At 34.4% G+C, this 15,834-nt stretch overlaps 1 protein-coding gene across 9 annotated transcripts in view; it reads right to left on the bottom strand.

Annotated features, from left to right (window-relative positions):
- Window positions 1-15,834, bottom strand: part of WAC (WW domain containing adaptor with coiled-coil) — an 86,201-nt gene that overhangs the window by 24,313 nt on the left and 46,054 nt on the right. For 7 of the 9 annotated variants that reach the window (XM_041765546.1, XM_041765545.1, XM_041765544.1 and 4 more), the window contains exons 4-7: window positions 14,359-14,465; window positions 7,097-7,212; window positions 6,424-6,536; window positions 1,839-2,147 (exon numbers count right to left, since the gene is read on the bottom strand). In XM_041765546.1, the coding sequence (XP_041621480.1) occupies window positions 1,839-2,147; window positions 6,424-6,536; window positions 7,097-7,212; window positions 14,359-14,465 (645 nt within the window). The remainder of the gene's footprint in view (window positions 1-1,838; window positions 2,148-6,423; window positions 6,537-7,096; window positions 7,213-14,358; window positions 14,466-15,834) is intronic. The other 2 variants (XM_041765549.1, XM_041765553.1) reach the window with 1 other exon arrangement.

Consider the following 15,834-nt stretch of genomic DNA (forward strand, 5'->3'; position numbering starts at 1 on the left):
GTAAAAGGATGAACAATACTGGTTATTTAGGGGGCAAGAAGAGAACTAGAATATTGAAAAATAGCATTATTCCAGAAGCCAGTGATGGAAAGAATTTCAAAAAGGAGGTAAGAGCTAAGAATTAAATTAACAAGAGAGAAATGAGATAAAGATATTTTTTTAAAAAGATTTAATTTATTTGAGATTTTAAAAAGGTGTGAGAGACAGAGGGAGAGCACAAGTAGGGAGGAGGGGCAGAGGGACAAGCAGGCTCCCCCGCTGAGCAGGGAGACCTTGCAGGGCTCAATCCCAAGACCCTGGGATCATGACCTGAACCATGACCATTTAACTGAGTCACTCAGGCACCCCAAGATAAAGACTTTTAAAAGGCCACAGGATTTAATGATTTTTAAAAGAATTTATGTGACTAAATAATCAAAATTATAAAAATTGAAAAACCGTTAACATCCTTTAGAAAGTACTACCACATTAACAATTACTGCATTAATTCAGATTTCATCCCTCAAGAATTCTCTTTACAAATTTAATTCTGCATCAGGGTAAATAGGACTTCAACATATGGATTTTGGTACAAATTATCTTAGGGGAATCTGACAACATTTGGGACGATCTGTTTATGATGCATTCATTAAGCACCAGATGATAAAAGTACGTGGTTTATTTATTTATTTAAAGGTTTTATTTATTCATCAGAGAGAGCGAGAGCGAGAGGCAGAGACACAGGCAGAGGGAGAAACAGGCTCCATGCTGGGAGCCTGACATGGGACTCGATCCCGGGTCTCCAGGATCACGCCCTGGGCCGAAGGCGGCGCTAAACCGCTGAGCCACCCGGCGGCCCAAAGTACGTGGTTTAATATGGAATGAGTACTTAAGAGAAGAAATTCAAATAACATGCATAAAAGAAAACAAGAAGCAAAGAAATCTATGAGAACTCTTTGTAAGCAAATTAAATCAATGTGAAATAATGAATCAAACCATAGATTAAAAGCTTAAAGACTCATTAGCTCCCTGTAACATCTCCTAAACCCACAGGACGTTTAAAAGTTTCTCAGTATTTATTCATGCTAATCTGCTAATTAGGCTGCTAATGGGTCTGCCTATAATTTATTTGCCTATTGTCTTTTAATTTCCTTCATTTCTTAAAACGCAATATAATGTGTTAAGTTTAGAATTGTGAGTGGTCTGTGCAAATAAACTTATTATCTCATCACTCTGCTTCTGTTGTATGTTATCTCCTGAGTAGTTGTAGCCACAATTTTTCTCCTTTAACAAGCTATGGTTATCAGCACTGAGCTGGATAAACACAACTGGAGTTATGAAGTTAACTTCTACCCTTCAGATTTAAGTTCTAATTCAGACTTTAAGACTCTTTGTCTTCTGGCCCAGGACACAGTTTTCTTATTCACAAACTGAAACCAATAGTTGCATGTTGTGCAGAAATAACATGTTTTAAAAGGTCTCTATTCATATCAAATTTTAATTAACAGAAAATTGAGACAATATCTCAACTAAACCATCATGACAATTATCACAAAAAACAAAAATTACTTTTACACAAATATGATGGGACAGTCCTTTGACTTTAAACCATTACTAACTTACAAATTAATAAGCACGTGACTTCGAAGTGTCAAAGGCAAAACAGCTAAGGCTTAGTAATTAAAAGAAAAAGCTAAATATGGCTAACTCTAGACCTAAATCTACGCAGTAACATTTAAAAGACTTTTTAAAAGAATTTATAATTAAGAGTCTTATTCAAGCTAATGGAGATACTGTAATATAATAAAAAAAAACTCAATCTACAGTTCAACGTGCAGCATCTAGTAACAATGGCATACCTTTTCTTTCTGTTTTCTGTGCAGGGACAGAAGATGTGGGTGTAGGCAGTTTTGATAAAGTAGATGCTCCATTAGCATCAAATGATTTCTTTGGCTGGTGATCAGACTGTAGCGTAAATGGACTAGAAGGAAGAGTGCTTGGGGTAGCAGTTGGATGAACCACTGGTTTGATGGGGTGCTGTACTGGCGTAGAACTACTGTGAGTCTCTGCTCTTGGCAGTCTGTAGTCTCTGTCATTGTGTCTGCTTGTTTGAGACAAAATATTCTGTGGGAGCAAACTACTGGCATCACTGGAATGCTTGTCTTCCACTTTAGTTCACAGTTCGAAAAAAGAGATGTTGGAATGACAGAAGGGGGAAGAAAAAAGATTACGTTAGAATCCTGTCTATAACATCAGCTAATTTAGCAACATACTTATATCTTGTTATAAAACTGCATGCCCAGTTAGTATCTGCAGTTTTACCACCAGCAAATACTGAAGAGGATATTTAGCCTCAACTCTAAGTAATCTATACTCAGATTTCAAATGAGCTATGAGCTTTTGGGGATTCTTTAGAACCACACCACAATTCAAACAAAACACTGGAAAAAAAAAAAAAAAACAGTCCATATATGGAGTTTTAACGTTTCACCCAAATTAAAAATTTTAAAGTATTTTAAAAATATGAAAAGCAAATGGTCCATTCTTTTAAAATATGGGCCATGGGTTCTAATAATTGAATTATCCACAGTGGTTCAACTGCAAAGGAATATTAGCTTTATTAGCCTGATTTTTCTGAATACTGAAGTAGCTAATTAGTGGTCTCTAAAGTAGTTTGTGCTAGGGCTTTAAATGGGACAGCTGAATTTATGATGAACTGTGCAATCAGTAATTAAATCAGTTCATATTTTTGAAAATGCTAACAAGTTAGTAATAAGCTCAAGTTATAGATAATGCTACCTGAAAACAGAGAAGGCCTACATCCAGCAGCATAGTCAGAAAAATCTACTTGCTATTACCAGTTATATTAAAAACATCCTCTTCCAATTTGGTCACAAAACACTTAAACCTCAGAAATACTTCTGCTTCCACAAAAAAATAAGGAAAATTCCAATCTTGATAAAATTTATCAAAAAATCTCTAACCAAAATTATAAGTCTAATCAATAACTAAAACTTAAAACAACTTTCAAGTAGAGAAATATCTTAAGATTCAAGCACATATGTAATAATATTACCAAAAGATGCCCTCCCCATTGAGTATTTTAGGTTTTTTTTTTCCCAATTCATGGTTCCTCTGAATCTAGAAACCAAGACAGCACAAAGAAGGAAGTATGCTTAAACTACAAGTCAGTTTCCAAACCTTCAGCGTACAACTCCTACATGTTATACTAAACAGAATGTACTGGCTACTGCCAAAAAGCTTTAGTTATATCAAAACACAAAGTCTTTGACTTAATAAATGAAATTCAGTGTTGTAAGTTACACATATATTAACCTTAACAGAAAAAAATGAACAGATTGAGCTAATCACAGCAAAATACAAACATCTGTTGCATGATATTAACTCATCAGTAAACTATCCATTTGCATGCACAAGGAACTTAAATTTTATTCTACAATTTCTTCCTGAAAAGAATACTGCTACAACAGAAACGTTTAGGAATAAAACAGAAATAATACCATACCCAATTCCCACCAATCCTGTCACTTGATTACCAAAAACTTTTTATTTCCTGGATACCAAGAAAAAAATCTCACTTCTGTAAGACTAGAGTCAAAGAGTATCAAGCAAATGTATTCAGATGAAAATTAAAGTTGATACTTCTTCAGACACTTGTAAGCTTTACAGTGGCAGCAGCATTATAGAAACTAAGGAAGCTGTAGCTACAACAGCTTTCTATGATTCACAACTCTAGACGAAACAGTTAACATGGTGACTCTACTTGCACACCCCCTCCACAACAAAGACATTTGGCAAATGTAAGGAGACATTCTTGGTTATCACAACTTGGAAGAGAGGAGGTGTGCTACTGGCATCTAGCATGTAGAGGCCAGGTACAGTACTCTATGTCCTAAGACACAGGACAGCAACCCACAACAAAGAATCACCTAACCCAAAATGTCATTGGTGCTATAGTTGAGAAACACCAAGTTAAGGTTTCTCTAAGTATAGAGCAATAATTCTGTAAGGCACAGATTAAAGACAATGAAAATAATCTAGTAGCAGTAAAACCAAATTAAAAATTTTATCCATAAAGTTTTCAAGGTCAAGTTCTAGATAACATTATTTGCTACAGTGCATAAAATAAATCGATTTTCTACCTTTATCTCCTTTCATATAAAATCTTTCAATCTGCCCACCCCCACCAACACGCATACCTTGTATTGGCAGTTCAAACTACAAAGCTTTAGGTCTTACCCAACATTAACACCAATGTGCTGGACACATGGGAAAATTCTGCCAAACTTTTTGGACAGAAAAAGTTAAGCACTTAAATGACTTAATGACTTCATTACTACCACACAATTAAGGAAAAATAAAAAGAAATATAGCTAAGGTTTTTTTTTTCTAATTATCACTTACAACTGAAAAAGTGAGGCACATGACTGTACTTCAACACACACAGAGACCTACTGACTCCTCATTTGCACTTTTAGGAATGTGACTAAGGAAGTAATGGGCAAAGATGGACATCACAGCACTGCTGACAGTAGGAAAAGGATAAAAACCACCCAAGTATCCACAGATGATTACCTATAAATGAGGGCACATCAAAAAAAAAAAAAAAAAAAAAAGGAAAACCATGTAATTTAACACACAGGGATTTCTAAACTGACACAGAAATATTTCCTCAAAATATTAATGAACAAAAAAAGGTTAAAAATAGTAACATATGCCATTTTTTATGTAAAACATACACATATGTAGTTTTAATACACATTTATATACACACAGAAAAAAGTGTATGTCCCCAAATGTTCTTGGCTCATGAAATTAAAAAAAATCTCCTTTTTATTTTTTAGTAACAAACATGCTTCACTTTTGAAATTACAAAGGAAAAAGAGAAGGAACTCCTCCTTCATTTGTGAAAGAAAAAGATGCACACAATTTAAAAATACAATTCTGATTTTATTTCCTTAAAGATGGTTTGTTAGAAAGACAAAAAACACTACTTTCACTTTCATCAATACTTCCATCAGATCTTTATTTACTTCCATTTACTTCAAGGGAGGAGAAGAGACTTAAAATGATAGGGTATTTTGGAAAGAATAAAGCTGACGCACTAGGCTATTTTTTTCCCTCCCTGGGAACTATCACCCACTGAGAGGACTGGCCCAAAATCTTTAAAAAAAAAAAAAAAAAAAAAAAGTGACTATTTTCTTACAACCATTTGCCACTCCTCCACCATATCTTCTCAATATCATTCTCCAGTTTGTTCAGACAGAACTACTACAAGCTGGGTGCGTTTTTTTGTTTTTTTAACCTGGAGAGGAAAACCTTTACCTTATTTCTGATTGTTTGCAAGAAGTAACAGTTACTCAAGATATTAAGTAAAATGGAACCAGGACCCAAGTCTTCTGTCTCAAAAATAGTTTATTTCCTTACTTCAGTACACTAAATCATTGTTTTTTAAGAATTAAATACAATTTCACTAGTACAAAAAAATTAAATGTTCAAAGGAACATATCTTAAAAATTCAGTGAAGAATTATGTTACTTTACTATCTGCTTCATCTTAAAACTTTTCCCATCAAAAAAGAAGTATTGTCTTGCTAAGACCAAATACAACCCTCTATGTAAGTTATAGGAAGAAGATTCAAAGGCCTAAGTCCAAGAATTCCCTGAACACATCTTAAAAATTCTTCCAAATTTCAAAATCTAATAAAAAGAGTAAGAAGTCTATGGTGGCATTTAAATTCTATTCTGGGCAAAAGGAAGCCACTGGGAATAGAGGACCTTTAGTAAAAGCTTCAAATTCAAATTTAATTTGAATTAAGAAATAAATGCATATTACTCATATTGTCCCACTTAGACAAAATGTAACCTCAAAAAACTTTAAGGTATGCTCACAGTATAGAGATGCTATTCACATCTATGATGATGTAATCAGTTCCCAGATAAAAGGTAAAAAAGTTTCTCACTGATAAACACAAAACACCAAGAGACACTTTAATGTTACCATCTGTGTGTGGCTACAATTCAATTATTAGATTCAAACATTCAACGAGTTTTGGAAGAGGTTTCACTGTCCAGTTTAACAGGACACAATTCAGCAAAGGGGGGAAAAAAACCCAAACAACTCCTGTTTTAAGAGTCAATCCACAATATGAGATTTTGTTTTCCACAAATTCAACTGCATCATAGCCAGTAGGAGTAGTGATGAATAACATACGTGTACTAATCTAATCCTCCATGAACTCTTTTCCTTTTCAGGAAACAAAACGGTGGAGGTTAGGAAGACAGATCTAACATAAAAGAAACTATACATTTATATTATTTTAGTTTACATATGTAAACAGCTATGCATATGGATATAAACATACAAACTATAGGAGTGAATTAAACATCATGTTGTTTCAAAGAAAAAAAAATTAATACTTACTTCCACTGGCAAACCCACTAGTGGCTGTTGCTTGCATCACCTCCCTTCTGTAATCCCTATCTTTTGGGAAGCTGTTAACCGCCATCTTGTTTGCTTCTTTTTGTCTCTGTTCTCTAAAAATAAAACATAGATAAACTCATAAAAATTACATCAAGTACAATGAGTTTACATATGACACGTCTGACCAAATGCTCAACAGAATGTTATATGGAAAATAAAAGAACTGAACACAGCCATAATATCAACTGGTATGGGAGATGAAACATAGCTAACAGAACATTAATGTTTCTCAGTGATGGCATTATAGCAATTGTTTATAACACCATTAAACGCTACAACCAAAACTCCCCAATATTAATTCTACACATATGAAGGAAACATTAATATACTTTAAATTATGAAAATGTTCATTATAAATAATATAGGTTGATATAAAATCTTAAATATACTGATGGTTTACAAGGTCCTTGTGGACAGTGACTTATCCAAGTTTTTTCTTTCTTTTTTTTTTTTTTTTTAAGTAAAGAGAAATTATAGAAAACATAATGGGCCAACTATTGCAATTAAAGGGGGGAATGAGGAGTTTCACTAAGAAACCTAAGCTGAGAAAGTTCTAAGATGTTAAGCTTTAGTCAAAAATAAGAAGTATTTTTTAATGAGTAGGAGCAAATACCTTTCAAGCCACTCTTTTGGTTTTTCCCATTGTGAAACTTCTGTTCGACAATTGTAGTAGTATTTTTTCCCAGAAGAGCTAATATGCTCAGACCAGTCATCTGCAGAATCATAAGGCTTAAAAATACATTTTTAAAAATTAGAAAATATTAATACTATTTAACCACTTATTATGAAACTTCAACAGTCAATGGTTTTCAAAGCACATATAAGGGAAAAGACCATAAAAAAATGTACCCTGATACAAAATGTAACTGTGTGTGTGTGTAGATATCTATCTATATCTCTTAGGAGACTTTAGTCTATGAAAACCTTCAAAAATAACAATGGAAAATCCGGTAAAATACGAAATTAAAACAGATTCATATACATTAGTTTATTAAGCACAGAATGATAAATGCAAAATTAACATCTTGACTTTGGAAAAGCATTCCCAAAGTTCCCCATTACATAATTTTAATTGCTGAAATCCTGTCACATGGGGGGGGGGGGTGGAGATTAGAAAACCCATACTTAACTGATTTCATGACATGATGGCATATCAATTTTAAACTCATGCACAATAATACTCATATATATTAGTAACCAAGAACAATTGGTCTGTATTCACTGTTACTTAGTGAAGAAAAAAAAAAAAACCACAGAATTTAAAAATAAAACTATAAACACAGAACTAATTAAAAGCCATATATTTGCTTCACCTTCAAAATCCATGAGATTGGGCAAGCTTAACCTTGTCTCACATAATATATGAGGTCAGCAGCATCACTCATATCCCTGTAACAAAAACTAGCCTTTCAAAAACTCTCAGATACATTGTCTTTAGGTATTTTACAGGTATAGTAAAATTATAAAGAAGTTAGAGAAATCTGAAAGGAGGGCCAATTTCCATGCTACTGATCTAAAAAGTGTAATATTTAAAGAAGTGCACTGGCCCCAGGAATCTGGAAGAATCCCAAGTTACTTCTAGATGAATTTTTGGACCAATTCCTCAAAGGAGCTTTGAGATTAATGAAATGTTATACGTTGGTAGTCTACAATTCTGGTTCACCAGTGGACAGTGACACAATCTTAAAGCTTGAGGAAAAGAATGAACCTTCATGCCCTGCTGACTCAGCTTTAATTTTGCCAAGTAGGCAACAAGCCTAGAGATAGTCGTAAGAGTTATCCATACATCATAAAACTAATTGGTGACAGAAAAAAGGATAAAAACTTAAGTTTCAGGATGCCCACTATTGCCACCAAATCAATCCCAATTCTCAAAATGCTGCAATAATTTTAAGAGATGAAAAAATATTGCAGACTCTGTCACGCTTATGCTCTTGCGATTATGCCTCAAAATAATGAAGCTATTGGCAATCAGCCCTGTACCTCCAAACCTCTCATATAGAAAGTTAATTCTCAATCCTTCTAGTTTCCAAAGGTAGGCTACAACCAAGTTGCAGAAACTCAATCACAGAAGGTCAAGTTCTAAAAGCTCTTTTTTCACCACTTACTACTCCCTGTACCTAAATTATTATACAAACTGAATACTTTTTTTAAAGATTTTATTTACTTATTCGAGAGAGAGAGAGACAGAGAAAGAGAGAGAGGCAGAGACATAGGCAGAAGGAGAAGCAGGCTCCATACAGGGAGCCAACGTGGAATTCGATCCCGGGTCTCCAGGATCAGGCCCTGGACTGAAGGTGGCGCTAAACCGCTGAGCCACCCAGGCTGTCCCAAACTGAATACTTCTATGCATGTATCTGGAAGACTTGGGTTGCTTGGAAGGTGGTTACATGAGATTATGATAACTAGTCTGGTTGGAGAGGTAGATAAGATTTGAGACAGGTGGATGAGAGGACATCAGAGCAGAGCAGAGTGATCTACACCAGTGCTCTTCAAAGTGATGGCTTTGTGAATTGTTACCTTTGTTCTGCAGGGGATAAGGAGCATGCATCAAAATATATATATATATATCAACATACTTTTTTCCTTGTCAAAGTCTCACTTTAAGAAAAAAGGGTTTTTTCTTCAGCTCAAGTAAATGGTATATTATTTAATGACAGTTAATTTACACCCAGGTTAGCTCCAGGACAGTTAAAAGTTTACAGGCCAGAACCTTGAAGAATATGAGTCTATGACACTGTGCGGATTCTGCCCACCAAATCTTAGCTCAGTATAACTTAATGTCTTACTTAACAAAATGTGTTTCAGCGTACAGCATTACAACATACCAGTAACTCCACCCCACTTCCATACTAAAAAAAAAAAAAAAAAAAAAAAAAGGTTGTGGGGGGGGGGGGCGGAAACCTTTTAGTAATGGGAAATATTTAAATACTGTTGTGCAATAGGTGTTACAATGCTTTTCTTCATTGTGTAGTTTCAACCTTATTGAAGTATGATTGACAAAACTGGAAGATATTTAGTGTATGCTGTGATGATTTGACACTGTGAAAGGATTCCACCCATCTGGTTCATTAACACATCATCACCTAACAGATTTTATGAAAACATTTAAGTCTTCATCTCAGCAAATTTCAATTACACAATATAGTGTTACCAGTTACCATCACCATATTAAACATTAGATCTTAAAGTTGTTAAATTTGATTTAAAAAAAAAAAAAAGAGTATCTAAAACCAAGAACTAGGGATCCCCTGGGTGGCTCAGCGGTTTAACACCTGCCCTCGGTCCAGGGCATGATCTTATCTTGCTTCTCCCTCTGCCTGTGTCTTTGCCCCCCCCCCCCCCCCCCCCCGCCCCAGTGTCTCATGAATAAATAAAATTTAAAAATTAAAAAAAAAAAAACAAAAAAAAACAAAAAAAACAAGCTAAGAACTAAACTCCAAAAAGGTCTGCAAACACTTCAAATTTGCTGACTTAGGCTTGATATACTAAGGCAGGAGTTTTCCTTGTGTTGTCCAGGAACCCTTGAGGGACCCCAAAATCATTTCAAAAGATCAAAACTATTTTCATAATAACACTAATATGATGGTCTTTTTCTTCCTCATTCTACCACAAAAACTGGAGTTTTCCCAGATGCTGTAGAAAAATATGTTATCACGGAAGATTGAATGCAGAGCACATCTGAAGTTTCCTCTTAAGAGAGGCATTAAAGAGATACTCAAGATCTATTTTTTTAATTTTATAATTATTTTTCATAAAAACATTACATAAGCTAACATTAAAGGGTTTACAATCAACTGATTTTAGAATTATTTTTCATATTTATCAAGTTTTTTAAATAAAGACTTTGAGTTGGGGGACACGGCGGGCACTCTGAAGCAAGGGTGAGGAGTGGCGGGAGAAGCAGGCTCCCCACTGAACAGTGAGTATGACATTGAGCTCTATGCCAGGACCGTAGGATCCTGACCTGAGCCTACGGCAGATGTTTGATTGAGTCACCCAAGTGACTCATTTATCAAGCTTTAATTTTTAATATGGTAAATATTGGTAGAAGATAAACAACAGCTCTCAGTTTTCATGACTGTAGAGACAGAGGTCTTGAGACCAAAAGGGATGAAAAGGACTGCTCTGAAAGAATGTACTAAACAAATAAAGAGGCACCCATCTGCTCTCCTTCAATTCAAACTGTCTTTTAACCATGTTTTTCTCCTCTTAAAGTGTATATCCCTTTCTGCCCTCTCCCTTAAAATACAGAATTCTACTACTTCTTCCCCAAGTGAAAAGATGGAAAAGAAATAGTTAATCCTAGAAATTAACTGATGAATTGTTAATAAGGAATGGTTCACTGAATAACATCTACAACATCAAGGAAAGGCATTTACTATAACAAAGAAATTCATGGGGTCCTAAGAGTTTTCTGATAAATTTATATATTTAAAAAAATTAAGTAGAATATCTTCAGGCAAAGACTAGTTACAGAAAGTAGATCTTGAGAGCCTCAATTTGAAAAGCTCCAAAAAATGCAGAAGATATTTAAGGGATAGCAAGTAGTGCTGGAATATAAATGCAAAGTCATCTGTGATTGAATTTAAAGAACTTCCCAGCAAATCAAAATTGGTAGATATGTAGAAGGGAAGATATCAATTAAGTCTTTAAATGTGAATAATTTTTTTTTCTAAATGAAGCAATTCGGAGGCGTCTTAAAAATCACAAATATGCATAACTAATCTAAAACAAGCTACATGTGATCTGTAAGTCTTATTATGATTTATATTAGGAAGGAAGAGGCATTCAAAAAAGTTTTTCCTAAATAGTTTATCATAGGCTAGGTTCTGTGTTAAATCACAATAAATGTTCATCACAGGACTTAGGGAACTACATGTGAGTATCTTAATCTAATACTGAAAAAATAAGGTTAACTTCTACTAGACCATCAACGTTTGATACATATAAATCATTCATACAACCAAATGCCTATGTAGATAACTAGATAATATTGTTACTGATTTTCAAAGTTGGATTTAAAGTCTGAAAACTTCAAAGAGAAAAAAGAGCTATTTTTTTAAAAAAGTTATTCCATAACTTCTTAAACAAACCTAGGTTAAAATAATGTCTTGTAATGTCTTGTAATGTCTTGACCTACGTTATTCATCTGTTATTTTATTCTTTCATTATGAAAATATTAGATAAAAACTAATTTTATGTTTTAAAATTTTTACTCAAAAACTTCCATTAGAAGTGATTTAAAGACAAAGTGAGTTTACAGTAACCTGCAGAAAGATTCAAAAGCTAACATCTCAGATAAGATTAAATTTGTAGTTTATAAATAATTTATGTGTTATGCTCACAGCACTGGGTGCATTATAATGAAAAAGACCATTACTCGGAGATTATATACCTATACTTGAAATTTATAGAAAGGGAAATCCTGATTCTGAAAACACGTAACACTTAATCCATTCAGGTAACAGTCTTCAGCTTCCACCCATAAAATGAAATCCCCTGACGCCGTTTATGATTTGGGTCCATCAAGCTTACACGCCCATTATTTATTTTTTCTGATTTCACTACATTTAGCCCATGTCTTAGAAATCAAAACAAGCAGAATTAGTTTTCTCTGAATTATGATTTTTTTAAAGCCAAAACAATGTCCAAGTGGCCTGCCACTCTATCAGCAAAGAAATACCAAATTGAAATTGTAATGATAAATGGCACTTTAGTGTTTGTTACTTTGCAAATTAATGAGGCCACTTTCCACAAAATTAGATTCATTCTAAAATCCTGAATATATACTTTATTGGAAATAACTCATTACAAGTAGTTTGATGACAACAACTATTAAGGTTTACTAAGCTGCTGTCTCAGCCTCAACACCACCCCCTTCTCTACTGTGATGCAACTAGGACTGGGATACTGCAAATAACACTGTTTAGTCAGCTAGCTTCCTGTTAGATTCTGCCCATAGGAGGCACTGGAGTTCACACTGAGGCAGGACAAGGAGACACCTAGCAGCCACAGCTCCAGTTTCCAGTTCTCTGTTATCTGACCCAAGCCAGAACCAGCTTCATCACACCGCTTGCAGGTACTATATCACCAGTTCTGCAGGGCCCCTCCTTTAAGCCATTAGGTTCTTTTTTTTTTTTTTAATTTTTATTTATTTATTTATGATAGTCACACACAGAGAGAGAGAGAGAGAGGCAGAGACACAGGCAGAGGGAGAAGCAGGCTCCATGCACCGGGAGCCTGACGTGGGATTCGATCCCGGGTCTCCAGGATCGCGCCCTGGGCCAAAGGCAGGCGCCAAACCGCTGCGCCACCCAGGGATCCCACCATTAGGTTCTAATAACTACATCCTCTTCCTACAGCTCCCATCCTTACATCCTTCCTTCAGCTCTCAGGGTAAATACTATATACTGTATGTGTGTTACCTCAGTGTTCCTTTTTGGTTTCTCCACTCCTCAATAACAGGCAGTATGTGCTTAACCAATCCTGTATGCAAAATTTTCTGTGTTGTCAAATTTTTTGTGCTAAAATAACTAACATACATGTTTTGTTTTCCTACCTAGACTCTGTTACAGTATTTAAAACTATTCTAAATTTATCTTCATGAAAATGCTATCATTTATGTTTTGAATTTCTTTGGAAATGTATTACCCACACTGTTTCAAGAGGGATAAGAAATAATCAGTCTCAAAGACCTTTCAAAGCTGATTAAGGTAGGATGATCACCCAAATATCCAAGGCAAAATCTGTTGGATTCAACCTACACTTCTATAGCCTTCTAGTTGTTCTTTCCTTTCTGTTATTTTCCACGCTACCATCTGATAGAATTTTTTAAATTCCAAGTACGAGGTTACTTCACCATTTATATTCTTCAATAGTTCTCCACTGCCTTTATTTAAAATTCGTATTTCTTGGTAATATACAATTTTTTATGATCTAGCTCCCACTTATCTCTGTAATCTGAGCTCTTGCCATTCTTTCACACTTTCAAAATACATGCAGTTCTCCAAATATGCTATGCCATTTCACACTTCTATGTCTTTAGAGATGCTGTTCCCTTTGTATACAACAAAATTCCAGACCTCTTCAACTGGCTGTTATATTCAATCTGCTGGGGAGTGATACTTGTACCCATACCTTCTTCTCATCCAAACTGAGTGTTCCCCTTTTGAGTGCTCCCAAACCAACTTTAACATGCACTGTTTTAATTTTCACCACAGGTCCAAAAGTTCCTTTAAGATGGGCCACATTTTCTTACTACTATCTACAACCTAGCATATGCTGGGCAAATCGAAACGTTATTTTATTAAATGTTTGTTGAATTAATGCATGAAAAATTTTCATTTGAACCCTGACTTGAAAAATAAAAAATTCCAAGCTGAGTTACTTTAGTTTAGAAATATATAAAATTATTTTCATTCCCTTGAGGACAGAAATCTTTATATCACTAGTGTTTAGTCAGGTGTGTAATACACAAATGTTCTGAATAGTTGTTGAAAGTTTATATTGTAGTTAGAGAACGAGAACAAGCTCAAGGTAAACCACTTTAACTCAGAAGTTTCATAATCTACAGTTCTTTATATCTCAGGTATTGCAATGGCAAACCTTGCTTTATATAGGAAGTGATGAAATAATACAAATGGTATCTCCTGACTATTCTCAGTTCTAATACGATTAGCTCATTACCTCAAATATATTTTTAAAAATGTCAATCTTGATTAAAATAGAAAAAAAAAGACATTAGATTTAACATACTTGGTGGAGGAGTTTTTTGGTTTTTTTTTTTGAAGAGGGGAGGGTAATAAATTAAACATACACACATACACATGAAATGCCCCCTCAAAAGAAAATTGGGCATGTTTATATACTTACTGTATCTGAAGTTTTGCTTGGATTATTGCTTGGATTAGAAGAATGTGAATTTGAACTATGAAGAGCACTGTGGTTGTGTGAATTTTCTTGTGGAGAGTAACTGGTCCCTTAAAAGAAATAAAGACCAAAGTGAATTATAAGTTGTATTTCATGTTTCATTTCAACTGGTTTCTATCCCTAAATCATCATTTTACTTAAGCATCTTGTATGTGCGTGTGTATACAAACACGTATATGTACACACACACACACACACACACAATTTCTTACATATCAAGTATTTGTGAGCCTACTAAATATGTGGCTTAAAGAGCATATAGCTTACATGGCTGATAGCCTATGGAAAAATGTTTTGTATAATTAGATGAGCAAAATCTCATCAATATCATTTCTAACGACTTTTTCTTTAAATAAGAGTTTTATTAAAGATAGAAACACAACATAAAGAAAAAAGGCACAAAAATTCACTGATATAGAAAAAGAACTAAAGTCATAAATATTCAATATGACTTTGCAATTATTTTTCAATTTCTTCAACAGCCTCTGCAACTTGATTTTTAAAGTTTTGCCAATTTTTCAACTAAAACAATATTGAGAGTTAAGTCTTCCAGAACGTACTACTCTCTTTCAAGACAATGAAGACAGTATCAAGCAACTCTAAGAATTGCTTAAAAGTACTTCAAGAATTTTATGAATAATCCATACATTTCAAAGACCATCAGGGTGACAGTGTTTATTGTCTTAAGAAAAGCCAAAGTGTAAAAATACAGACCTTCAAAACACTGATTAAGGATACAAAAATGTTCACAACAGATGTCTGATTGTTATGTTAGTATTTCAATTTCATTCATTTTTATTTTTCATCAAAAAGGTACCATAATTCAATGTAAAAAAAAAAAAACTACACTGGTAATGGTATGAAGGCTACACCGCAATGAACAAAAAGTGGGGGAGAGTCACAGAAATGGTTGAATGGTCTAGCAATCAGTTACGGGTTCAAACTACAGCAGTTATGAGCAGAAATGATTAAGAATTAACTATTTCAGTCAGCAAGGGAAGCTAAGTAGGTAAGAAAAGTGAACTGAGACAGAAGATAACGATGATGTTTCAGACATCCAAGTGGAAACGGTCAGCAGATCTACGTAGCACTAGGAATTAATAAGAAGTTGATCTTGAAGTCTCCTACACTAGAAGTGAAAGGGAGGGACTCTAACTTTGCCTTATACAATATCAACAAGCACTATGAGTTTGGAATGAAGAGTATGGCACAAAAACAGGCAATGGCCAACATCTAACCTTGGATAAGGGCCAGTTTGTAAGGGAACCTAGAAGCAGATTCAAAGACCTAAAAAAAGCTAGCGATGTGACAAAAGACAGCAAAGGATTACTGAAAAACATGGCACAGTGTAGGTATAAACAGAGGCAATTTCTCAACAAGGCTACTGCTTGATGACTTCTTTATCTACTTGTTTTAATC

This window comes from Vulpes lagopus, chromosome 8 (assembly GCF_018345385.1).
Source record: "Vulpes lagopus strain Blue_001 chromosome 8, ASM1834538v1, whole genome shotgun sequence".
In the NCBI taxonomy this organism is placed as follows: Eukaryota; Metazoa; Chordata; class Mammalia; order Carnivora; family Canidae; genus Vulpes; species Vulpes lagopus.